Source organism: Tachysurus vachellii, chromosome 2 (genome assembly GCF_030014155.1).
Source record: "Tachysurus vachellii isolate PV-2020 chromosome 2, HZAU_Pvac_v1, whole genome shotgun sequence".
NCBI classification, from domain to species: Eukaryota; Metazoa; Chordata; class Actinopteri; order Siluriformes; family Bagridae; genus Tachysurus; species Tachysurus vachellii.
This window is the reverse complement of record NC_083461.1, coordinates 13,387,084-13,413,133: the sequence shown is the minus strand read 5'-3', so window position 1 is coordinate 13,413,133 and position 26,050 is coordinate 13,387,084. Positions and strand designations below refer to the sequence as shown.

The 26,050-nt window shown below is 39.2% G+C and overlaps 1 protein-coding gene across 4 annotated transcripts; it reads left to right on the top strand.

Moving 5' to 3' along the window:
* The first annotated feature begins 1,208 nt into the window (after positions 1-1,208).
* On the top strand, positions 1,209-24,831 carry slc38a10 (solute carrier family 38 member 10). 4 transcript variants are annotated; one of them, XM_060857305.1, is made up of 18 exons: positions 1,209-1,442; positions 1,613-1,858; positions 3,813-3,930; positions 4,096-4,141; positions 4,337-4,430; positions 4,911-5,054; positions 6,936-7,060; positions 10,162-10,264; positions 12,319-12,501; positions 13,037-13,148; positions 13,886-13,992; positions 14,651-14,807; positions 16,258-16,434; positions 16,810-17,226; positions 17,714-17,833; positions 18,375-18,395; positions 18,838-18,999; positions 21,126-24,831. In XM_060857305.1, the coding sequence occupies exons 2-18, from the start codon at positions 1,769-1,771 to the stop codon at positions 22,274-22,276; spliced, it is 3,327 nt and encodes a 1,108-aa protein (XP_060713288.1). In that variant the 5' UTR covers positions 1,209-1,442; positions 1,613-1,768; the 3' UTR covers positions 22,277-24,831. The 4 variants fall into 4 exon arrangements, with proteins under 4 accessions (XP_060713288.1, XP_060713298.1, XP_060713308.1 ...); XM_060857315.1 differs by lacking the exon at positions 6,936-7,060 and adding an exon at positions 6,179-6,303; XM_060857325.1 differs by lacking the exon at positions 18,375-18,395.
* The last annotated feature ends 1,219 nt before the right edge of the window (positions 24,832-26,050 follow it).

Here is a 26,050-nt window from a genome sequence, read left to right as displayed (position 1 = left end):
ACCCTAACATCCTCTCAGGCTTCCATAATAAATAGTTGTGACCTTTGGTTGAATGGCATACCACTCTTGTCTTCCCTTTATTCATGATTATCAACATAATAGGCGTTATCTGAAGCCTTTTAGCACGCTGATGGTTACGAGAGAATGCTTTAATAGATTTCAGGAGAACAAAGGTAGGCAATGTTTAGCTGGGCATGTCAGTCTTTTTGTGTGTGGAGAAGTCCTGCATTAAAAACCCCATTCACAGGCCTGGTTGATGTGTAATTAAATGTGATTACTGAGGCAGTTTGTGTGTGTCCTTACTGAGGTCGCAGATGCACGCTCACATACCCGCACACACTTGAGGGTAGCAGCAGGTTTCATCCCCCTTCCTTCAGTTCCTGAGGGAGTCTGTGAGGTTTGGTGGCTCATGGGAAATTTTGTGCATGCCTGAGTTCACAAAGACTCCCATTCAGTTGCACGCATGCTTGACCTCTCACAGTTCAGCACTCTGCTTTGTGCTCGCGTGACCCCACACTGACCAGGGGCTTCCCCTGAGGTCAGCAGTTCAATCGGATGCCTGGGTCTAATTTCATCCTGGATAGAGTACCCCTTAAACTGACACAGAATTCTGCCCCACTGGTCCATAGTCCTGCCCCTTTCTCTCCTGTTCTGCTGGGACCTAATTCCAGTTTTCAGGGATTATGTGTGGACTGACAAGCCCCTCCAGCCAATAAGCTGAATAGTCAGGTTGGTTCAGAGGCCAGTGGTATACAATAGCCAGACTTTTCCTGTCTTCCATTTAAACCTACTCTGTAAATCTGCAGTCTCAAATCCTGTCCTTAGAGACTATGTTAATGCCCAGTTGGTGTACACCGGACACAACCTTACTGCTCCAGCTGTGGCACTAGCACTGCAGGAGGTGCTTGTTGCCTGGATTCCACAAAGCTCCTGTTGCAGAACACCATCCTTCACTCCTGTTTCCCTTTCCTGCTTTCCTGCCCGTATCTCTATCTAAACGAAACGACGCCACGTAAAGAATTAAGTGACGATGAACAGACTGCGGAAATAATTCGCATTTATCAATTATGAATTGTGTGCAAGAGAACTCTGGATGTTCAGCCTTTCTTTGTATTAACATCCTATTCTACAGAAAAGGTATCATGAAGGATGGATTTTTTTCTTCTTCTCCTCCTGGCCACAAGGGGCAGCACATAACAGGTGCCTGATGCTGTCGACTCACTTCCTGGTTACGCATCGAGGAAACACTGTTATTGGATACGGAATCGTGAAGTTTCTTTCTAAAGTATTTACCCCAGTTATAACGCGTGCATTAATAACCAGGTTCGATTTGAACCCGAGCAGTTGGCGGCTTGTTATTACTAGACAAACTAGGAAATGAAACACTTTAACGATACCGATGGTAACATAGGAAATGATGTCTGATGGGAAGTGAGGACGTGGTATGTAATAACTGTCCGTTTATTATTCATGTGACTAACACTGTTTTGTGTTGCTTGGCTTTTTGAAGTTATTCCAGATCTGTTAATTAAAACGCTTTGTGTCTCAGAGGTTAAATATGTACGTATTGTGTATATTTTGCCCTTCAGTGTGTGTTGTTTGTTCACAACAGAGCGCCACGTCACTGCAGGAAACCTCACTTACACACAGGGACCTTCCTGGATTTACATCAGAATAAAAACAAAGGCTACAACTCTGTACCAGTGCTGATTGTCTGTCCCAAAACACTCGAGTATAAAGGCTGTATAAACCCTTGAAGGAAGCTAAAATGACGTCGTCTAATTGGGGTTTAATAATGAACGTGGTAAACAGCATTGTAGGAGTCAGCGTGCTGACCATGCCTTTCTGCTTCAAACAGGTAAACAGGAAGATTTTAAGTGTTTCTACACTACAGTCCTAGCTTCATTACAATCTGTTCTATGCCTAATGCACTCATTCACATGTACAGTTATTAGAAACGCCTTTGTATTTAATCAGTTGTCTAATCAGCCAATCATATGGCAGCGTTAAAATGTACAAAACATTACAGATACAGTCCGAGAGCTTCAGGTGTTAATGTTCACATCGACCATCCGAACAGGGGGAAAAAAAACGGTTATTATTACAAATGTTAGTCAAGTTAAGTCAAAAAGATTTTTATTGTCATCTCAACCATATATAGCTGTTGTAGTACACAGTCCATGTTTCTCCAGGATTGTGGTGCTACATAAAACAAAGACAGAGCTATAAGGATTTAAGTGTTAGTCAGAGACACGTTAAGTGCAACCTGGCGCAAACAGTGCAAGACAAGACAAAAATACAAGACATCACACAGAAGACAATATACAAGACGATAAACAAATACAGCGCAGACCAGTGTAAATACTGTATGTTCAATCAGTGTTGCGTGTGCAGAAATACTGGAATAAACACAGTATTATAGCAGCAGTCGCATGAGGTAATGTAAAGTATTGTGCAAAAGTGCAATTGACTGTTTTGACAGACTGGTTTGAGATTTTCTATAACTTCTGAACTCTTGGGATTTTCATGCACAATGTTTACTGAGAATTATGGAATAAAGAAAAAGCATCCAGTCCTGCTCTGCTGACATGGACTCAACATGAGAAAGAATAACAGAGAATGACCACATTGATCACATGTCAGGTTCCACATCTGCTAGGCAAGAACAAAAAGACGAGGCTGCAGTTAGCACAGGCTCACCAAAAGTGGAAGGTTGAAGACTGGAAATAAGTGGTTTGATCTGATGAACCTCAATTTCTGCTGAGGCACACAGATGGTACGGTCAGAAGTTGGCATCAACAGCCTGAATTCATGGAGTCCAGAGCTGGAGTCCAGCCTGATGGAGGTGGTGTAAATGGTGTGCGAATGTTTTCTTGGCACACTTTGGGTCTAATAATACCAGTCATTCAGACAATCAGTCTTGAATGCCACTGCTTATACAAATATTGACGCTGACTGTGTTTACTGTGTTCTAAAGGCTATGTCCAGCATGATAATGCACCATGTCACAAAGCAAAAGTTGTCTCAAACTGGTTTCTTGAACAATTAGATGACAGAGTTCAGTGTTCTTCATTAGTCTCTCCAGTCAACAGATCTGTATCCAATTGAACACCTATGGCTTGTGGTAAAACAGGAAATTCACGGCATGAATGTACACCTCTAAAATATCTGCAAGATTTGCATGATGCAATCATGTCAATCAAAGGACTGTTTAGGCTTTTTTTGTGAGCAAAGGAAGTCCCTCGCCATAATTAGTATAGTGTTCTTAAAAAATGTTGGTCTGCCAATTAATAGTTTTTGATTAATTTTTCATTTGTGATGCATGCCAATTCATGAACAGGCCATGGGGGTCCACTGACATTTAATGCCATGAATAAATGTGATGTAGACTGACACAACAAAGCCTGTACACAAGACTAAAGGATTTGTCTTTAAGTATACTGCTATTAAACGAGATGATATCCTTACAGCTGAAGTCTGAGCTCATCTGCCATACTAATGGCAATATCAGAATCAGTCTCAGGTACCAAATAATAATCTGTAAACATATTGAGTATTAATATGTATTAGAGGTACAGTGATTTTTTTATTTATTCTGTTCCAGTGGAGGAAGAAAATGACATCCCACCATTACAAAATTTGTGTTTATATTCAGGTAGTGATTAGACTGCAGTAGGCGCGTCATTTAAAATGTTAAATTTAGGCAAATCGTGTAGGCCTGTCAGCTAAAAAACAACGTGTGCTTGTGTTTTAACAAGGAAAAATCCTTTAATCAGTCTCATGTAATATCTGTTTTTTCTTCTTTTCTTTAGTGTGGTATAGTTCTAGGCACTCTGTTGCTTGTCTTCTGCTCATGGATGACCCATCAGTCCTGCATGTTTCTGGTCCATGCAGCCAGCAACACTAAGCGCAGGACTTATGCTGGACTGGGTAAGAATGACAAACACACCGCTGACCTTTTGAAAGTGACATTTGGCAACACAAACTTGTTGATGGTTCACAGTGGCTGCTCTGCATATTTAGATTCTTTTTGTTTATTCAGACTCAAATACCACAACAGCTGTGTACAGATTAAATATATTTTTTTCTCTGCAGCTTTTCATGCATTTGGTAAACCAGGAAAGGCACTTGTGGAGCTGAGGTCAGATATGTGATCATTACTTAAGATATTTTCTCCACCTAATCATTCCAATCAGACTTTGAAAACCTTGTGTCTCTCTCTCGCTCTCTCTCTCTCTCGCTCTCTCTCTCTCTCGCTCTCTCTCGCTCTCTCTCGCTCTCGCTCTCTCTCTCTCTCTCTCTCTCTCTCTCTCTCTCTGTCTCTCTGATATAATAGTATGATAGGCCTGATGCTTGGAACATGCATTGCATTCTACGTGGTCATTGCAGACCTTGGTTCAAACTTCTTTGCCCAACTTTTAGGCCTCCAGGTAAGCATTTCCTTCCTTTTAGACCAGTGTAACACAAGCTATATCAGAAGTCGCATTTGGCTTAATTCTGTCTTGATGGTCTGATTATCTGGAACATTGCTTCAAAATGCTGTGCTGTGTTCAGAAATTATGTTTCTTACATAAAATAAGGTTTCTTACATGGATTAAAATAGCACAAACAAATCTGATCAACCTGGAATGTGTTTTGGTCAAAGATCAGCCTTTATGAATTTGTCCATACATGTTTATTTTCTTTTATTTTTTTAATGGATCAAACATCCATTAAATGATGATGATTATGCTTGGAAAATTGAACAGAAGTGATTTGTTTGAGGGCTCTGTTGCATATCACTTCTCATAATTATGATGATAATTAACAAACGTTGTATTGAGCAGATGCATTAAATGTGAGCAGAGCTTTATATTTACCTCTTTATCTGAGATATGTGATGCTAGACCACGTTCCCCTTACCTCCTCAGGTAACACGCAGTTTCCGTGTCCTGTTGCTCATTGCTGTGTCACTCTTCATCGTGCTACCTCTGAGTCTGCAGAGGAACATGATGTCATCTATCCAGTCATTTTCAGCCATGGCACTGATCTTCTACACACTCTTTATGTTTACGGTGAGTCGCTCACATTATAGTTTTCAATAACGTGGAGCTCCTCTGCTGTGATTTTATGGTATTAACATTTGTTAAGGGCTTTTTGTATTTTACCCTGAGGGAATGGGCAGTCAAAACATACTTGGTTTATTTTATATCTTCTAAAGAGGTCCAGGGTAGTTTTGTATTTTAACATGTTTTATGTATTGCTTATACCCACACTTGACTTAAGAAAGGAGCTTTCACTATCTAGTGATTATAAGATTGTGTGTGCAACATTTTGAATTTTATTCAGCCTTCGTGCCGCTTGTCATTTTGCTCTCCTTTTTCCCGTCCTGTGGGCCAGCATGTCTTGAGAACTGTGATGTTAAAGTATCTCTGGACATTTATTGTTCACGAAATCACTGCTTAACAGAATTCTCTCACCTGGTGTTTCCTATGTAGCTTTATGTAGTGTACTGTAAATGATTCTGATTGCAAGCTACAAATCTTTGGTATGGGTGCAGAGCCTCACTGGTTCATATTGATCGTTTGTTTGTTTTTTTCACTTGACATGTTTAAAAGTTGTCCTCATGTTTTGAGAGGCTTAAACTTCTTTTGCTCCCTGCAACAATACAAACCTCTAGTGAAAGGCATTACGCATATATTAGAAAAAGTTACTGTAATATTAAGATTAATCCATCACAAGCTAATGAATGTTTCTCAGTCACAGCTAGTGCATCATAATGTTTCGTTTCATGTAATGGCATGGCTAGGCATAAATGACTCATAATTCAGTCTTGATAATGGTTTAAATCTGATATAATGTGTTCTGGCTGCGCTACCAACTGCAATAACAGTGCTGTTACAATAGTTTTACAGAGTTGTATCTGATGCTTAATGTCATCCTTTTTTTATGTCCTTAGCTTAACTGTCATCAAATCATCTGACAGCTTTTTAATGTGTAGATTCAGGCCATGCCTTTAGTTGCTTTGTAATGTGTTGATACTTGAGCCACTTTGCTGGGCAAGAACCCTTCCAGGCCTGTGATGGTCTGGCCTTTAACCCTCTAACCTTAATGTGTCTTCCCTTTGCCCCCTTCTCTGAACCACTCTACTCCTCATGTGCCCTGCCTTCCTGATGGGCGCTGCCTCGGCTGCTTCTAGATAGTGTTGTCCTCTCTGCGTTACGGCATTATCAGTGGGTCATGGGTGGACAGCGTGCATCTGTGGCGCATCAAGGGGGTCGTGCAATGTCTGCCAATTATCGCCACTACCTTCTGCTGCCACCCGTAAGTAGCCTATGCCCTGGACCGAGGCATTCTACCATCATGGATTCAACCTGATCACTGCATCACCCCCCAATTCCCCTTACTCTCTCCACCTGCACACAATCAAACATCATGTTTTAAACTCATCTGAGTCTCACTTGTCTGAGTGTATGTGAGTGTGTAAAAGGATATTCTCTATGGTTTTCTAAACATGGCTTATGCTTGTGGTTCAGTGAAGAGATGGAATCTGGAGTGTTAAGGGAATATGGTTAACTCTTGGTCACTTCTTTCATTTCATCCTTTGTTTTTCCTGTGACAGAGAATATTTTTTCACCATTTTTTTGCTCTGGGAATGTTTTGTTTCTTATTTTTGATTTCACCAAGTGGTTGGCAATGTAGATTGAAAGTAAGTTAAAAATAGCAAGGCTTGTAGTGAGGGAGGGCACAGATACAGCTGAATCCGTCACTCGTGGAACTGAAACTTTCGCCATTGTTTATCAGCCTTTTTTTTCTTCTCTTCTTTAACTAGGGATCTCCTTTCTTTCTAACGGCCAATGTGATGGCCTGGTCAAAGTTTGTTTCCCCTCATCTTCCACTCAAACTCTTTCATAATGGGACGTGCTGTAACCCTACTGCTTTCCCCTTCACCACAGATCGTGCTCTCATCCTTCAAACATGGCCTCCTCAGTGGCCTGTGGCTCAGCAGGGTCATTTACGTACGCTGGGACGGCGTCTTTCGCTGCATCCCTATCTGTGGCATGGCATTCGCCTGTCAGTCGTAAGTACTCCCCATTCCCTGTTCCATTTCCCTTCTCCTCTCTACATGATGGGCTGTAGTGACTTTTTTTCTGTCGTTGTCACTTCATAGGGATAAACTAGTAAATGTTGGCTATCACAGGGCTCTATTTTTTCATTGTGCAAAAACACCAGTGCAGGTGTTGAGCTTTTTTCCCTCAGAATCAGTCTGAGTGTGTGATATTGATGTGATTTAGGCAGCAGGAATCTGGAAGCTGTCGGTGTGTCGGGTGTTGAACACTGAGAAAATGAACCCCAACTGCTAGCAGCGGCTGTACTGAACTCCTTCTGCAAAAACAATCAGCAAAAATCATTCCTTTTCTCCTTTCTTTCTAACATGGAATACTGCAGTGTGGTACTAATGATACTAACTTTCTCACTGCGATAAATGATCTTTGCCATTGCAGTCACCATTAATCAAGCACTCCATTCTAACAGAGTTTACACAGTATCATAGGCTTTGCGGATCATGTTCTAAAGAAAAACATTTTGGCATCTTTCTGAATTAGTCATAGACAGTGCACATTACTGCAGTTTTTTGGCTTTTAGAACTTCCAGAAGAACATGTTTATTGTCTAATGATGTTACAGTTAGATTTACAGCTGTGAGGGCCCAAGTAGCCAAAAAAAAAAGCACCAGGGTGCTCCGGTGTTCCATGGTTAGGTTACCAGGAATCATATTTGACTAGGCTAACACATGGTAACTAAGGCTAACTAGTTAAGCCAGCTAGTTATATTCATTTTGACCTGTCTTAAAATTTTTTTAACATAGGACATCATGTATATGCCCTTGACAACTTGACAGCCAACTTTTCAGCTGTGAGATGTGGGGTTCTGTCTTCACATTACACAGAGAAAATTTTATTTGTGCCTCACGTTTGTCTTAACTGTTTCTCAATTTCTTAATGTTGAATTCCAAGGTGTGTGTTCCTTATTCTGTAGAGGGAGAGTTATGAAAGCTTTGTGCCGTATTTGCTCAGATTAACAAGTATTTTCACATAGCCTTCATATGGAATGACTTTTTGTTATATAATGTACTGATATCCGTAGTGGAGAACATCTAGTGTACTCGATTAATCTCATAATGGCCCATAATAGGTAGTGTAATAAAACCACAAAACTTTCCATAAGGCACTGCCTCATTTGGTTTAACTTCTGTTTACTCTGAATTCTGTTCCCGACACCGGGGTTCTCTGTGGTGCTCCTCATTTTCCCAGGGTAGGGTGAAGTTAGAAGATGCATCAAAAATCTTTTTAAATCTTTCTGATTTCTAGCTTTCTTGTGTGAATGTTGTTGTCTTTTGTGTAGTTGTTAATGTTGTTGTAAAACTATAGTCTAGGTTCCCCTGAGTCAGTGTTTTGAAAGGGAGAACTAAGTGTTCTCTCTCTATTCATCTTTATTCATTCAGCACCCCTTCACTCTCATTCTTCATTTGCATGTTCTTTCACAGCCTGCTTCCTCCTGTCAACATAACTGTGTGAGAGGTGTGTCAGAGCTTCAGGACTCTGTGTGTGTGTGTGTGTGTGTGATGGTGATATAGTGAAGGAAGTATAAGTAGTGGGTTACAGTGTTAATGCGTGCAATGATGTAATACAGCCCTAGTAAACTGTTAGCCTCTTTCTACACACACACAAACACACAACTCTTAGGGTGATGAGTGACGCTTGGCTCAGGCTCTTTGGACAGTGGTCAGAAAGTGTGACACATGATGCCACTTATGCCAGTCATTAGAGCAAAGGCGAACGTCCCTTGTGTAAGGACATTTGACTCAATGTGACCACAAAGCAGCCCTTTCAGCACACTGTTTATATTTCTAATTAGGTTTATTTCGCAATAATATGCCCTATATCTCACATCAAAAAAATCATATACAGCTTAATACCTTATTTCCTGGTGGGAGAAAAATATGGATCTAGAAGGTAGATTGTGTAAAGATGTCAATAAAACTGACATGCAAAAATGATTAGAATCAGTTTAATCCCAGTTTTAGTACTGTATGGTGTTGGCACTATAATGTGAAAACACCGATGTTATTTCTGTCATAAAACACTTATGACATGACATATATATACACACTTGAGAAACACTTCAGTAACACTTTCCAGTAGGTGCAATCTTTTAGTTGAATCACAAAATAATTAGTGTCAACAAATTTATTTTAGCACTTTGAAGTAATTGCTGCAATGCACCCTTTCCTTCGGAATCTGGTAAGGTGGGGGTTTACTATTTCATTCTTAGTGTTTCTGATAAAAGAGGCTCAGTGCTGTGCTTGTAGGATGGCTATAAATGCAATTGATTGTCGGTACTACTCAGTGAAAGTGATTCTCTCTTACATCTCCCCCTGTCCATGGGTTTTATTATGAGTGGGTTCCAGCTATGAGATTGGCTGGCCTCTGGCATCACACCAGGCTTTGGGTAAAGAGCACATAACACAGTGCTGTATATTCCAATAAAACTGAGAATGTGCTCAGATTGTGTGTGTGTGTGAAATGGAGAGAGAGAGCAGTGAGTGGGCAAAAGAAAAAGGACCCAAACAAAAGCCCGACCTGGCAGAAAACTTTATAACGTTCTAAAAATCTGGCTCGCACTTTAGTCGCTAATATATAGCCATAGTAAATTCACCATTTAATGTTTCATCGGTTTCTAGTTTTATTAGTTGTCTTGATGACACATGGATTTTTTTTTTCCTTTTTCTGTGCTTTTTCCCCTTGTGCTTCCCAGAGATATCCAGCTGTTCATCATTTGCCCGTCCCATCATTTGTCTTTTCCCTAATTTCTCTTTTTATAGGTTTTGTCTTCAGTTTGTGTGAAACGAATATTGAGCTTTTCTATCAAATTCCTGCTTTTCTTTTATTTGCTGACACCTTTTAGCTAAATATGTTTCATAGTAGTATAGCATGTTTAATTTATGTACGTAAAATAGAATTCGTGTGACACTCAATACTCATATAGTGCTTTTACAATAATTTCTCATTAAAGTGCAGAACAAACAGTCAGAGAGTTTTGTGGTGTTTGTGGGGGTGTGTTTGTGGGGGGCTTGATGTGTTCAGTTTAAAAAAAAAAAAAAAGCTCCTCTGTTCCACAGGCAGGTGTTGCCTACCTACGACAGCCTTGATGAGCCTTCAGTCAAAAGAATGAGCACCATCTTCACATCTTCTCTCAACGTTGTCACCACCTTTTACATCACAGTATGTATCCGTTTGTGTATTTGTGTGTATTTGTGTGTGTGTGAGAATCTTGTTTCTATTTCAAGCGATAGCTTAAAAATGGTGATATTGACTCGTTTTCTGGTTTCCTGTTGACAGCAATGGTGTAGATCTATGCTAGATGAACATATTTTCCCATTTCCCCTTTACTACACCAGGGACTAGATTAAAATGATTAGTTTTACACACTTGTCTTATTCCTATTTCACAGTGTAGCAGACTGAAACTCTAATACACCCTAGTAATAGCTGCTCATTTAGACTGTGCTTGTTTAAATGTTTACTTTATGAACTTCCTTAAATATGTTTTATGAGGAAGATGAAGGCTGCTTTGTTAGAGCATTTCTTTACATACATTCAAAAGAAAGAAAACTCTAATAAATAACAGGAACAGTTCTTCTGAATTGAAAACGTTAAATATATTCCCCTAAAGTGCTGTGTACCTTTACCCACAAGAGTCCTCTTACGGGACATTCCCAGGAAATTCACTAGTAGTGAGCATCCTGTTTCCCACACCATCTATAGCATCTGTTATTTTCTCAGTGAAGCAAGCTTTCTGCACGGAATTAATAAGAAAAAAAAGAACAACGCTTATCCCACTGAGCATTTTCATACATGCAAATTAGTGCATTTCCAACTGCAAATTACAGATCTTAATCTTAATGTGAATCTTAATGTGAAATTGCTGTGCTGCTGCTTTCTTCCAAATTGTATTTAAAGTTATCCGTAGAATTTGGTTTATTTATCAGGAGGCTCTTGTCTAATTTGAAAATAATACCTGTATTAGCTTAAGGCTCCAATAAATTCATTCAGAGCTTTTATTACTAAAATTTTTTTAGCCTTTTGCCAATGGTTTGGGTGAAAAGAGTGTAGTAACTGAAATTGTAATTTTCAAGGCAATATATATATATATATTTTTTTAAGTGATTTAATATCACTCAATTGGTAGAGAAAGCTATTCTTTTTCGGTCACACTTAAAAATTCAGAAATTCTGAATCATATCACCTTTAATACATTACTTAATACTGCTTTACCTGTTTTCTGTTTGTTCACATTTATTTTCAGTATTCTACAGAAATGTTCATTCTTATTTCCTTACTTCTCATGGCATTCAGCATTAGAGGATCACATTTGGTTTTTTGGTTATTGTGGTTGAAATGATAAAAGCATCAGGAGACGCCACTAATTAAGAGGCCATTCATGGCAGACCCGAAGTCCTCCTTAGTCCTCTGGAGAGATCAGGCGTCTGTAGTTTCCATCTATTGCCTCAGGTGATTACTCTCTTCTGTCTCAGTGTGGCAGCACCCTCATACTATTTCAGTTTAAACAGAAAGAAATAGCTTCAAGTGCGAATGACAGAAACAGTCTGAATGGCACTTTTCTTCCACCACATAAACATCAGCCCACTTCATCAGTCTCCGACACCACCCTCTTTTAGTCCTCAATAAATATTTTCAGGTGGAATGTTATTTAAGACCATGTCAGATTTCTTTGTTCTATTTCTCATACAGCAGCAAATAAACGTTACCTTGAGAGACAATAGTGCTTTCATGTGTTTTTCAGCTGCTCCTGCAATTCCACTTTTGTATTTCATAGCCCCCTTGCTTTCTTACCCTGAACAAATGCAGTGAAGGAGGGGCTGTGTACAGGGTAGTGCAGGAGATTTGTGGTACGCTCAAGGACTTTTGTATGGTGTTGTTCCTGGAGGAACCCTTTATTTACCTCTGTGGATAGATCAAGGCCGATTTGAGAAGCAGGGTTCTGTTGCTTTTTCTCTTTACTGTGAGCGTGCAGGGGCCAATGGGATCAAAAGACCTTTGAAAAAAATATGTTTCTTGCATAGCTCTGCACTATTGTTTTGACATATAAACACTACCATTGCACCATCTGGAGTAATATTATAAGTGATATTACTGCAGAGTGTAGTCAAAAAAGAATGAATGCAATGAACAATAATATATTTGAAATTGGAATATTCTGTGTTTTATAATCTCGTGTTTTTAATTTTTGTCTTTATTTCCTTTTCTTTATTACAGGTTGGGTTCTTTGGCTATGTAAGTTTTACAGACACCATAGAGGGGAATGTGCTGATGAACTTTCCCTCTAACCTTGTGACGGAGATGATCCGAGTGGGCTTCATGATGTCAGTGGCCGTGGGATTCCCCATGATGATCCTGCCCTGCAGGCAGGCCATCAACACCATGCTATTTGAGCAGCAGGTAAGACAGGACTGTACCCTAGCTTTACTTTTGACTATGGCATCTTGCACCACAATAGCTTTGGGAAACGTGATCCATGTCAGAATTCCTACTAAACAGACTCTCAGTATGTTTTACGAATGCTTCGTTTATCATTCTGGCGTGTACCTTCTTGGTGGATTCAGGGTCCAGTTCAAGTTTAAAGTCTTCTAAGATCTCGGTGGCAATAGGAGCCATAATATAAGGAGTTAGCCAGCAGCAACAGCAGACAGATTCAGGAGGGGCATAAAAGTGTATGATTGATGAAGAGAATGAGAGAGCTGCTCCATAAAGCTGCTGAGACACTGGCTCGCTGTGTAACTGCCGCTGTGCTGAATCAGCTTGGGTGCCAGCACAGAGAGGCAAACTCTGCCAACACACTGAAGGGTATTGTCCCATTGAGAAAACGTAATTTTATGCAGGTCCTTTTAGGAACATAAACACTAAAACAAGTATTCTTATGTAACTGCCTGTTGAACTGCCACTGCATGTGCTTGTATTTTTTGGTGTTTTTCAGCAGAAGGATGGCACTTTTGCTGCCGGTGGGTACATGCCGCCCCTTCGCTTCAAGAGCATTACCCTGTGTATCGTCTTCGGCACTATGCTGGGCGGTATCCTCATCCCTAATGGTTAGTGTCTGCATGTATGAATGTCGGCTTAACTGTTTGCGCATATACAGTATCTTTGTTCTGTTTAAATCTCTACAACTCAAGTGTAGTCATCTTTGCCTTAATGGCACAGTCACCTTTGCTGACATCACACTCCACTTTAGTCCATTCTTGAAAATGGTAACAGATGCTCCATCACAGCAAACTTTATAACTCTGCAGTGTTCATTCCTTTATAGCAAAGCAAGATAAAAGAGACACATGTTTTGGGGAGAAGAAGATCTATGTTTTATTCATACATCAGAGCTTTTGTTGACATGGGTTCTGCTTTGCTCTGTGAACCCAATTAATCTAATATACTGGAAGAGGGTGAGGTACTCAGATGGTAATGAAAAGGAAGCATAGCTTTGTCTACAGTGATGGCTCCACTGCCTGCCAGTGTCGCTGTAGCCACAAATCCAGCTGTAGGTAAACAGACACCGTAGGGCATAAATTTGAGTAAAACAATATGGCTGCTCCTAGAAGAAAGATGTTTTATGGGCTTTAAGCCCAGAATGGTGACATGGGGCCACCATGGAGAAAAGATAACAACAGCGATTTGGCTGTTTAGATCCAAAATTCTTCAGATACTTTTGTTGAATATGTTGGTTTTATTTAAGTCTGCCATTTTATATATATTTGTCTGTGAATTATTACCGAATGGGTTATAATGCATGATTGATGTGTGTGTGTGTCTGTGCGTGTGTGTGTGTGTTGTAGTGGAGACAATCCTAGGTTTGACTGGAGCCACTATGGGCAGCTTGATCTGCTTCATTTGCCCTGCTCTCATATACAGAAAGATCATGAAGAATGGCCTTGCTGCTCAGGTACTGCTGATTTACAGAATATGAAATGAGAATATTTTATGTCTCTGTATGAAATGATTGAAATGGGGACAGAGTAATGCTCAAATGTGAGAGCATATACACACATTTGTAAGCTAAGAGACTGCTGTTAGTGTAGAGGAATGTACAGATATTGACTTGTATGTATTTTAGGTTTGTCACTGTTCTTCTTTCTGCTCCATCTCTGACCTTAGTCCAGAGTAGGCAGCACCTTGGTGTTCATTTACATACTGCCGTGCGGATGTGACATGTTTTGCCCATTGCTGGTGGTCACAGGCTCTTGTATCATCTCTATATCACCATGGCTGCCCAGTGAGTCTGCCAGCCAATAGAGACTGTCCAAGAGGGTTTTGTCCTAATTTAGGGGAATGCATAAAAGATAATTTGGAATTTTTTTTTGGTCCATAATGGCCACAGCAGGTGTTTGGGTTGGCATAAGAGTGTAATACCCCCCTGCCAGGATAGTGGCCCTTTTTTCTAAGCCAAGTAGCCTGAAGCAACCTGTGTCACTTGTGATGAAATACCATGTTTGGTAAAGCTTTCACTAATAGATTAAGTTTAGTTTTAAATGTTATTAATCCTACAAAGAAAGGAAATACAAATTTAGCTTTGTTCTCTCTTTCTTTCTATCTCTCTCTAGCTGGTTCTGTTGGTTGGGCTTGGGATTCTACTCTTAAGCACCTTCACCACTATGTCCATCTCCAGTGAGCCAGATAAAGTACAGCCTCCTGCTATCGTCTCTGATACTAATGACAAACCGCCTGTTGTTGCTGTGCCAGAGCTGCCCAAACATCCTGGTAAGTCAATGATGTGGAGAGAGGAAATGAGAGAGTGAGAGGAAGGAGACCAATGGGACAAAGATTTTCAAATGCAGATTGAAAAAGAAGGAAATAGCGAGTGAGAAACGGATCATAAAAAGAAAAGGCTGGTGTAGACTGAGCAGGACAAACTCCTTTTTTGTGCTGCTGTGACCTAAAAGATGCCCTTCAAACCTAAACATGCTCTGTCCCAGAGCAGTAGCGAGACAGCCGCTGGCGTTTTCCTGCTCAAACTCTTGCTGAGGGAGAGAGGGATGGGAGGGCATCCAAATACAGAATAGGGCAAAGGAAATGATGGAGGGACTCAAATTCCCCCTACTGTAAAAAGGGACGAGGGTTGTAAAAAAAAAAAAAAAAAAAAAGCTGCACAAGGGCAGTTCAGAAAGCTTTATGTCCTTACACTCTTCTTTCCTCTCGTGTTCTATTTGCTGTTTTCCTTCTTTTTCCCTCCCATCACACTTTACCTCCTCCCACCCCCCTCTGACTGACACTGGCATTTATCACTGAGTGGACACCCACTTCCACACCTGTTTCCTGTTTACGGCATGTGGGTGAGGGCAGCTGTGTGGACACACAGGACTCAGGGCATGAGTGAGTGTGAACGGGGGAGTGAGTAGAATAACCATGAAGACGTGAAGAAGTGCGTCTGCAGGCACAGGACACCAAAATTCCATGCTTTGCATTTCACATTTTTTGTGCTATGTTCTTGTCCTTGCTCACTCCTCCCTGCTGTGTTATTTCCCTGGAGGCCATGGTGGGCAAACTGAACACAGTTTGATTTCTGAATTTCAGCACAGTAGCTTATCTGATCAATACAATATAGGTTTCAATCGTTTAATAAAATGTAAATGTAGTGGATAAATTCATTTCCATTCATCATTCATTTTACTATGTAAATATTTAGGCTTGCTTCTCGCAGTTTTCATTTAATTAATTTTTACTTGCGCTGGATTAAAAGGCAACAAAACCTAAAATGGATCTTAAAATACCTGGCCTGGTGCTGTGAAGAAAACCATAGCCCCAGGATAAAGGAACTGAAGAGTGTAAATATTCAAAGGCTTCTGTTTTTTTTTTTTAACCTTAGGACAAATGGCAAGGTTATATGGAAAGTACTATCCATCTATCCATTGCTTATCTCAAGTAGAATTCCAGGTTCAGTATCTGTTTTCGGTGGTCACACATACTCTGCTGCCACCTGCTGATCGAAGCATTTGCTTCTCTCAAGTGAATTATAAATTCATTCTAAAAATTCTGAGAGATATGTTGACCAGAGATGTATGTATCTGCTTTAAAAGGCATTGCGGTCCACTGAAATCATAAGCATGTTATGTCACTTTGAAAGAACTGACATTGATGTCATTGAGGTGTTCGTACAGCTCTTTTTAGCCGTAATCCAAAGTATCCTCTATCCCTTTCTCTCTCTGTTCAGCTGATCAAACCCCAGTTGTAGCAGGAAAACCAGACAAACCTATTCTGGCTGTGGACCAGATCCTGCCTGCAGAGGAGGTAAAGAGCACAGAGGAAAAGGAGCCACAGATAAAAGTACCTATGGAAGTGCCTGAGAGGAAGAAGCTCGAGGAGGTTCAACTGGACCGTCCTGGACCAGGTAATTCAGTAAATTAAAGATGCCAGCTTGCACAACCCATTTGTTGTACATTCTTATTTTTATAATCACGGTAAAAATAAAATACAAAATCCTACAGATCCTTGATAATTACAAAATAGGTGTTCTGAAGTTTGCAGTTGCTTTATAACAATGAAGTTAGAAGAAAAGAAGCAAGGTTATTAGACCTAGCAGTTTCTACTCATTTAAGACCTTAAATGTACAATTTTTAATTTTTTTTAATTAGCTCAATTAATTTTTAACATCATTTGATTTGATGTTAAAAAAATGATGAGCAACAATCTTTGTAAACTTGTGTAACTTGGGCAAAGTCTGTCTTTGTGAGCGCGTCCCATATTTGCTACCTTACTATCCCAGAAGTTGCAGTGCCTGATGGTGAAGCTCACCGCCATGAACCACCCAACCCTCATGACGAGGTTCACATAGAGAAGCGCAAGAACCAGCACGAGCTCAATGAAGAAAAGAATCAAGTTGCTGCAGAGGAAGAGATGGCAGAACAGGGGGCAGGCCAGCAGCAGGAGCTGGCAGAAGATAGAGGCAAGAATGAGGTGGTGCAGAAAAAGCAGGATGCTGCAAAGGTTCATGTGGCCCAGGACCTGTCCAATGAGATCCATGAGAAGGTAGAAGAACAGAAGCAGCCAGAGTTAGTTGTAATGGCGCATAAGTCTGAACAACTATCTTTAGTGAAAGAGCAGGAAGCTGAGAACAGACTGCAAGCTGTTAAGAAATCAGAGGAAAATGATAAACAAGTCGCTGACTCTGAGCCTCTTAAACGTGAGTACCTATAAACAACATTTCAGAATATATTAAGTAGGGGTGTAAAAACAAATGTGAAAACATTTGAATTTAAAAATCATTCATACAATCTGCAAGTCAGCTGCCTTGATTTATAAGCTTAGAACTATTACAAATAAAAGGACCTTCTATATGTGAAACACTGCCACAAAATATTGCCATGATACAAGTTAATTCTTCTGTCACTTAGGTTTTATTAGCTGCCTTTCTTTGTTCCCTACTATTAATAAGACACAAAAGCACAGGTTTCAAGTTACCATTAAACCGGAAAGCATAAAGCCTTCTTCCCTGAAGACTTTCCCGTGATGGACAAATGAAATTATACTGAATTGAATCATACTGTATCGAATTCTGTCACCAGTTCACTGAGACACTTGTGAATGTTGCTTGGTCTGAAATGGTTGAAACTACTAGGGATTTTTAATGTGCTTATTTAACCTCACTCACTGACTGATCCACTGTATAGACCCTGACCCAGCAGGCCATTTGGCTGAGGTGCATGATGTGGCTGCCAATCAAGAGCATAAAGAAGAGAAAAAAACGGATGGGAAGGACACCAATGAAGGAGATGGAGACAAGATGGAAGGTAAACAAGTTTGCTCTAATGGAAGAGTCAGATTCAGCTGATCCTAGACCAAACAGTGGACCAGGACCAGAGCATTCTGTTGTCATGAGTAGAATTAAATGTAATAAGACAAACCTTTGTTGTCATTTACACCATCCTTTATTTTAGTCTTTTGCATATCATTTCGAAGAGTTTACGAAATACATAAATTGCATGTTACTGTGTAAAAGTGTAAATGTTAAATTTTTTTGTATATCCATATATGTATTCTCTTGGTTTTTAACCAGTTTTGTTAACCTGCAAATATGTTAGTCAATAGGTCATTTCTTTTCAATTCCTTTTTCCTGATTCAAGTTATTTTGTAAAGTAACTAAAAGCTGACCCTGCATGACAGGTGTTTTGGGTTATCACGATGAAATAGCATGCAAAAGCACAGTGAATCTTACTTCTGTTTCTTTTGCTTGGCTTGATTTTTTTATAAAGGCACTCTTAAGGCACTCTTTACTCTGTTTCTTTCTGTCTCTCCTCCACTGCTCTGTTGTGCCATGGACTCCTGACACAGTGATTAAAAAGATCGTCGCAGGTATGACGCCCTAGCCTTTGACATCTAACATGCTGTGTTTGACAGTAGCACCTTAGACACCGTCACCTAACGCTACACTATTCTGTCCACTCTAACTCCTTTCCTAAATATCTTGTTTTTAATTTATTTGTGTTCCTGAGAGAACAACAATTCTACTAACAACCAGATGATCTTGATGTGATTTGTTCTGACACTTTGAAGAGGTTCATAGTGGAAATACTAAATGTTTAATGCAGATTGATTCATTAACCTTTGAAAGAACGCATGAATGCTTACGTGGTTATTATTTGTTACACGTAGCCTAGTTAGCCTCTACTTAAATTTCCTAACTCTAAATAAAGGCAAATCAAATAATTAATATTACTTAGCTCTACAATACCAGCAGCTATTCATTTTGACTACAAATGTCTCTGAATGTCTCTTATGTTATCTCTTACTTCAGAGGGAGCGTTGGACCATGCTGTGCTACTGCAGGTAATCAAAGAGCAGCAAGAGCAGCAGAAGAGGCTGCTAGACCAACAGGAGAAACTCCTGGCTGTAATTGAGGAGCAGCACAAAGAGATCCATCAGAAAAAGGATGAAGAGGAGGAACCCAAAGCTGCAGGTTATTTGAAAGCCTTTTTGAGTCCCCAGTAATTCAATCTATACCAAAAGCTTTACTAAAAGCATCCAATACTAAGATGGTATAAAAATGTGTTTTCAAGAGTTTATACACACAAGCAGTGTGGTCCAAAAGTCTGAGAGCACTAGTGAAAATGCTTCAATTTTGCATACTTTTCTACTTTAATACAACAGTTTATTACAAATTATAATAATCACAACAATGTAAGTGAAAAGAAGAAGCTCTGATATATATATTCATTACATGAATTTCAGACTCTATTAGGATTTGGTACGTCCTCTTTTTGCTTTAATGACAGCGTGCACTTGAGCTGACATGGATTCCAAGATTTTGGGCAAAATATTTACATTCGACTAAGATCAAATGTGTGTCGTGTGAACAGAGGTGGGTAGAGTATCCAAAATCTGTATTCAAGTAAAAGTACAAGTACTTATGGAAATACTTACTCAAGTAAGAGTAAAAGTAACAATCTTAATAGTTACTTGAGTAAGAGTAAAAAAGTATCCGATGAAAAAACTACTCAAGTAGTTAGTTACTAGTTACTTCTCATCTGACTGATATGAAGCAAAAACCCTGATTTTCAAACTACTTGGAGAGCTTTCACACACCTCTCCTTAAAAGTCTCTTTATTCTAATATAAAACACAGGTTGAAGTGTGTGTGTACGTGTGTGTGTGTTTATTTATATATTTATATATATATATATATATATATATACATACACACACACACACACACACACACACACACACACGCACACGCACACCAACCTGTGTTTTATATTAGCAGAATGAAGAGACTTTTAAGGAGAGGTGTGTGAAATATATATAAATAAAATGATGTAAATGAATGATGTGCTGGGCTAACCTGCTCCTCCTTTTAAGAATAATTTACTTTATTCTTACATTTGGTACATTTTATAAGTAAGTACATGTATTCTTTAGGTAGGGATAAAACAAAATATAATCCCGTTTTTATTGTGTAGATGTTCTACACTTTAGTGGAAAAACTTAGTCAAAAAAAACTTAAGTGAGATGTCAGGATTTGCGTATAAATGCAAAACGTCTTACAGCATGCAATTCAATTTATTTTGTGGAACATGGATATGAAAATGCAGACGCTCATAATGAACGTTTGTTCATGAACGTGTTGTTTGTAGTGTTCACAGGATTGCACGAGAGCGTATATGAGGGAAAACAATCAGACAGTGTGTGAAATGTAGTATTATGTTAAGGTCAAAGTGCCCATAGTTACCAAATTACCATCAAATAGGCATAATTTTGACACTTACCGCTGCGTGTTCTTTTTTAGGTTGGAGCTGGAATTCTTGTAAGCTGCGATGTCTGTTTTAGTGCACACAGAATGCATCGCATTATAAAGTTATTATTTTTTACATCTTGGAGTGAAAATATAGAATTAATTTGAGGCCACGGGTGATCTGCCTTTTGATAAAGCGCAAACGTCTTCCTCTGCTTCAGCCATCATCTTCCAACTAAAGGCGTGCTAAACTTCAGCAGGGGGATGCGCAGCATAGGCTACTCTCGTGAAGCAGCCTCTCCAACGTTTCGAGAGACTTGTCATATAAACGAATTATTATTTATTAATATATTTATTACCATTTGAGTAACGGAGTTACGCCGCCGATTGTAGCGAAGTCAAAGTAAAGTTTTTGCACTAAAAATCTACTTGAGTAAGAGTAAAAGTACGCATCTTTAATTATACTCAAAAAGTACAAGTTACCCAAAAAATGTACTCAAGTAAATATAACGAAGTATATGTAATTCGTTACTACCCACCTCTGCATGGGAACACATGCTTCAAGAGATTAGATTTGAAAAAAATCTGACTTTTTGTATAAAGCAGTTACAATGGTCAATAAAACATTTTTACTTATTTAAATATGGAATTCAAAATGGTGCAGAAATATTTATTGTCCAAGTTTCACTTTTATTTGTTTCAAATATTCAAAAACAAAAAAAATCTTCTGATTATTTCCAATTTAAAAAAGAAAAAGAAAAAAACAATTCTAAAGTTTCAATGTGGTCTTAGACCTTTGGACCACAATGTATGTCTATATACAGTACAATAATCAACACGTATTGTATTTAGGTGATGCTGCAGCTGATGCAGGTGAAATGAAGCAGAATGACAAAGCAGATGGAGATGGACAGGTGAAAGCCGCAGAACAGTTCTCAGACAACCACCAGGAACCTGAGAATGCAGCTCCTGTAGCTGAGGCTCAAATGCAACCAGTGAAAGACCCGATTATAAAAAGTGATTTGGAAGAAGCAGGAGAGAGCAAAAAGAATACTGCGCCATTTAACCCAGCACAAGATGAAGTCAAACAGGAGAAACAGCCTCCGCAGGTTGCAGTGCATGGAGATGGTAACACCCAGAAAGAACTTGGGGCACGAGGGGTGCCGTTACGCCAGCATCAGCTTGACACTCCTAAACATAAGCTTGAAGAGCTTCATTCAGACGATATCGCCAAGGAGGAAGAGCGAGTAAGACAAAGGTTAGCCCAGCTGGAAGCTGAGAAAGAACATCTTGAAAAGGAGAGATTGGAGAAGGAGAGGTTCGAGAAGGAAAGACTGGAGAAGGAGAGGTTCGAGAAGGAAAGACTGGAGAATGAGAGGCTTGAGAAGGAAAGACTGGAGAATGAGAGGCTCGAGAAGGAAAGATTGGAAAAGGAGAGGATCGAGAAGGAAAGACTGGAGAATGAGAGGCTCGAGAAGGAAAGATTGGAAAAGGAGAGGCTCGAGAAGGAAAGACTGGAGAATGAGAGGCTTGAGAAAGAGAGGGTGGAAGCAGAGAGGTTAAAAAATGAGAAGGCCAGGCTTGATGAAGAAATTGTAAAGCAGGCTGAGCAGGAGCAGAAGTTGATGGAGCAGAGGGAAAAATTGCTCCAGCTGCAGAAGGTAATTGACAGTCAATACAACAATCAGAATGAGGTCATTCGTAAAGCGGAGGGAGTTCCACAACCTGTGAAGAAAGGAGGTAGGGACTTAAAGGTGAATTTGGGTATTCAAGAAGAGGGACCTCAGAAAGAACAGAAGAGCAGGGAGGAAGGAGAGATGGACCTGAGGAGGCGACGCAGGGATCTGGGGGCTGGTGAGAGACGAGTGCCTGGACTGGAACCGCTGCTGGAGCTGGGCGGGTCAGACCTCCATGTAGCACTCGAAGCTCAGCTGCTGGCTGGAGCTATAGTTCATTCCCGGCAGATTAAACAGACTTCACATGAGCAGAACAAAGATGAGTAGTTTTTTCAGATTTCTAGCTTTATAGGGACTCTATACTACAGAAATCTGCCTTTCTTAACAGTGATCTAAAAGAAAATGGTTGGCATTTAATCTCTTATCCAAATAGACACGTTAAAGATTTCTGGAAACTAAGGATTAATACCAAGGTGCATTTGGAAGGTCAGTGTAAAGGTCACTGTTGATTTGCATACATGTACGTGGTCATTTAGATATTCTACATTTATCCTAAAGGTTGAAGTGGGTCCATTATAAATCTCTTCAAATTTAATAGCAGCAGGTCAATTTTGAGCAATTAAACTGTTAAAAAGTTTCCATAAACATCTTTAACATCCTGAAAATGATAATACTGTTTCTGTACTTTTATTAGTGTGAGAGCTTAGTGTTTACTTCCACTTTTGGGTGTTTTTTCTATAAAGTAAAGACCAAGAGTTTTAGTGGAACATGAACACACACCCACACACACACACACCCGCACGCACACACCCGCACGCACACGGATACATGCGCACACACACACGCATACGCACGCATATGCATACGCACACGAATGCATACACACACACACACATACACATGCACACACACGCGCATACACGCATACGCACACACACGCATACACACACACCAGAATTGTGGCAGGGAGACTTCACAGACCTGTTCTTTCTCCTCACATTCATTCCACTTCTGTGTAGTTTGGGTAGCATTCAGTAATATCAATCCACATGAACTGTGTCCACCAGTCCATTAACATTGTGTTATTTATATGAGGTCACGACACAATCGATTTCTGGTATCGTGTCTGTATTTGCAGGATTCCTAGTTGCTTGAGCTTACTTTCACTCAATCAGCTTAAGAAAAAGGTATTTAAACACAAATGTGTGCACAAAGTCTGTTAAAGATGTACAACATAAGGCCAAAAGTAGCTGGAGCCCTGACCATCACACATATGTGGGCACATAATTCTATAAAGTGTCCTTGTATACTTAAGCAGTCTAATTTGCCTTCACTGGAAGTAAGAGGCCTGTACGTGTTCCAGCATGACAATGCTCCTGTGTATAAAATAAGGTATATGAAGATATAGTGCCAAGATTGCAGTGGAAGAAATTAAGTGGCCTGCATGAGCCCTGAGTTCAACCCCACTGAACATGTTTGGGATGAACTGGAATGACGACTGCACCCCAGCCATTTTTGTCTAAAATGATCATTGATTTCACTAATGTGTTTGTGGCTGAATAGACAATTGGGTTTATAGTCACGCTCCAAAATCTAATAAAGCCTTTCCTGAAGAATTGAAGTTGTTATAACAGAAACGGAGACTAGACAAGAACAAGAAAAGTGTTAAACCAGAATGTATGGGTATGATGGTCAGGTGTCCACAAACATTTGGCTATGTAACGTAGATGAATACTAGACTTATAATTTATAAACCCAGATAAGGGACCAAACACTTCTCATGTTAAGGAACCCAAGTTGCCACCTTTTCTTTCTTGATTACAAGATTTTGTTGTAATATAACAGCATTTAACTGCTACCCAATGCTGTTAAACTTAGCTGGAGGTAAAGACTAAAGTTATCCTGTCTCATAATGCTCCATTCTGTGATAAAGAGTAAACAGTGACCAGAGCATTTTCCTTATAATGAATGTGTTTATTCTTTTAAAGGAGAACAGTCTTGGGGCTCAAGCCATGATTTGAACATGAATATTTGCAACTATTGAGCACTTTGTTAATGCAACAATAAACCAAAAGATTATTGTCCAGGAAAGGTTTTATAGAAATGTTTATTTTTCTAGGCCTATCAGATTATAATTTATTTTTCTCCTTTTCGGAGTGACTTTGTGTTTAAAAAAAAAAAAAAAAAAAAAGGTTACAGAAGAGCAAACTGTCAATAATTAGTTCAGTTGTTGGATTTTTTTTTTTGTATGTACAGAGATACTATAACACACAATTTGGACCATTTTACAAAGCTTGAGTCATGCCGGTGTATAGATTTATCTGTGTATGTGTTTTTCTTGTTCTACATCCCTCGCTCTTGCATAGAAATATTTAATGTTTCTGTTTTCTTGTAGGAGACACGTTAAGAGTTTGCTGTTTTTGTTTCTTCAGTCTTTGCCTCGAAGTTTATGGTTTGATAAATATAATTATTGTTATTGTTGTTCTGGCCTACTTTCAGGGTTTATTCTTTTAATATATCTCTTGTGTGTTTAGTATTCAGGTGAGCTAAAGCTGATTAAACTGTTGTAAATTCTACAGCCTGTACATTTACCAACCTGAACCTGGTGTTTCAGATGTTTAAAGTATTGAAAATATTAAAAATAAATTGTGTTTTGCGGAGGAGGACGTACAAAAGAATGACCTACCATCATCTCTCAGGTGGTAATTAAATGAAAATGCTTGTTAATTTTGTTTAAGCAATGTATTTTTCATGTTTTAGTGCAGTTTATTGGTTTGACATTGTAAAACATGCTTTATATGTCATCTTGTTTGCATCCTCTTACAACACAGCATTTCTCCAACAGTTACATTTTTTGCTTATTAAAGAATGACCCAATATCGTTTTTTGTCTCTTTTATAGTTATATTGAAAGTTGCAAAGCCGTAGCAAAAATTGTGTGTCTGAAAAAATCTATTGTCCGCCATTAAATAGGTCATACAGCTATCATGTTTTGCAATCACAGAGGGTTATATAAGAAACATTTTGTCCCATCGTCCTTCATGAATAAAAATTCCTTCATTATTTGTTAGTTCACTGAGATCGAAGCCTTTTTGCGTTTAAACAATGTTGCTTCCTACAAGTTCACAATAGCTGTAAATTAATTTGCCATATTTTAAAACTTTGCTTTTGCTCATGATGTTCTGATGCACACTTCAAATCCTGTAACATTTTTGTAAATGACTTTAAATGTTCTGTAATTATCATTATTATATAATTGTGAAGAAAATTGCACTAAGCAGAAAATTATTAGTCACTCATTTACATTAAGGAAAAAAATATATCATGTGCCCAGTGTTATGATAGATTGAAAATTGAACCAAAAAAAAAAAAACTTCAATTGTTCCTCTATAAGAAATTAATGAAGCATTCACATTGTTTTGGGATGTTATTATTGTGCGTCAGTAATGAAGAGAAACTGTAATAGTCAATATCGTGACAAATGACAACATACTCAATGAAATAAACCAGCTTCAGTCAACCGTTAAGCTTAATAAACCTAGGTTTGGTAGAATAGAAGAATTTTCACAGGGCCAGAACCTTTTAATTAACACCTTTTACTCCACTTGAAGACGAACTGCAAAGTTTAAGCCCTGTGTTTTTCTACATATACATCAAGCAGGTTTTACAGTCACCCTAACTTTAGCTGTAAACGTTTAGAAACCAGAGTCTGTAAATTTTCTAATTGGCTGTTTAGATTGTATGTTGATCTCAAGTCATTAGTGACTTGGACTTTATGGCCACCCCATCAATTAACATGGATAACAAGGGGTTAGGTTCTTGAGCAGGGTGTCAGTAACACCACTGCAGCCTGGGTTTCCATATGTGCAGACCTGTGGTCTATGAGCTTTCAGGATGTGTGTGACATGAAGCTCATGGCAATACATTAATCAAGCCTTTTATGTTTATCACCTGTTCACACTGCGCCAGGACCAGTTCTTCCGAGCTCTGTCTTTATAAGGTGCCTCTTCACATCAGCTCCAAGATCAGGAGTGAAGGCCAGGTTGTGCCACCCTTAGAGTCATAACACACCTCATTACTCATCTGGTCTGATTTGGCTCCT

Bases quoted from the DNA above. Each gene is read 5' to 3' on its own strand.
- slc38a10 (XM_060857305.1), top strand. From the start codon at position 1,769: ATGACGTCGTCTAATTGGGGTTTAATAATGAACGTGGTAAACAGCATT. The intron at 16,435-16,809 runs GTAATTCAGTAA...TTACTATCCCAG, and splicing joins ACTGGACCGTCCTGGACCAG to AAGTTGCAGTGCCTGATGGT. The intron at 18,396-18,837 runs GTATGACGCCCT...CTCTTACTTCAG, and splicing joins GATTAAAAAGATCGTCGCAG to AGGGAGCGTTGGACCATGCT.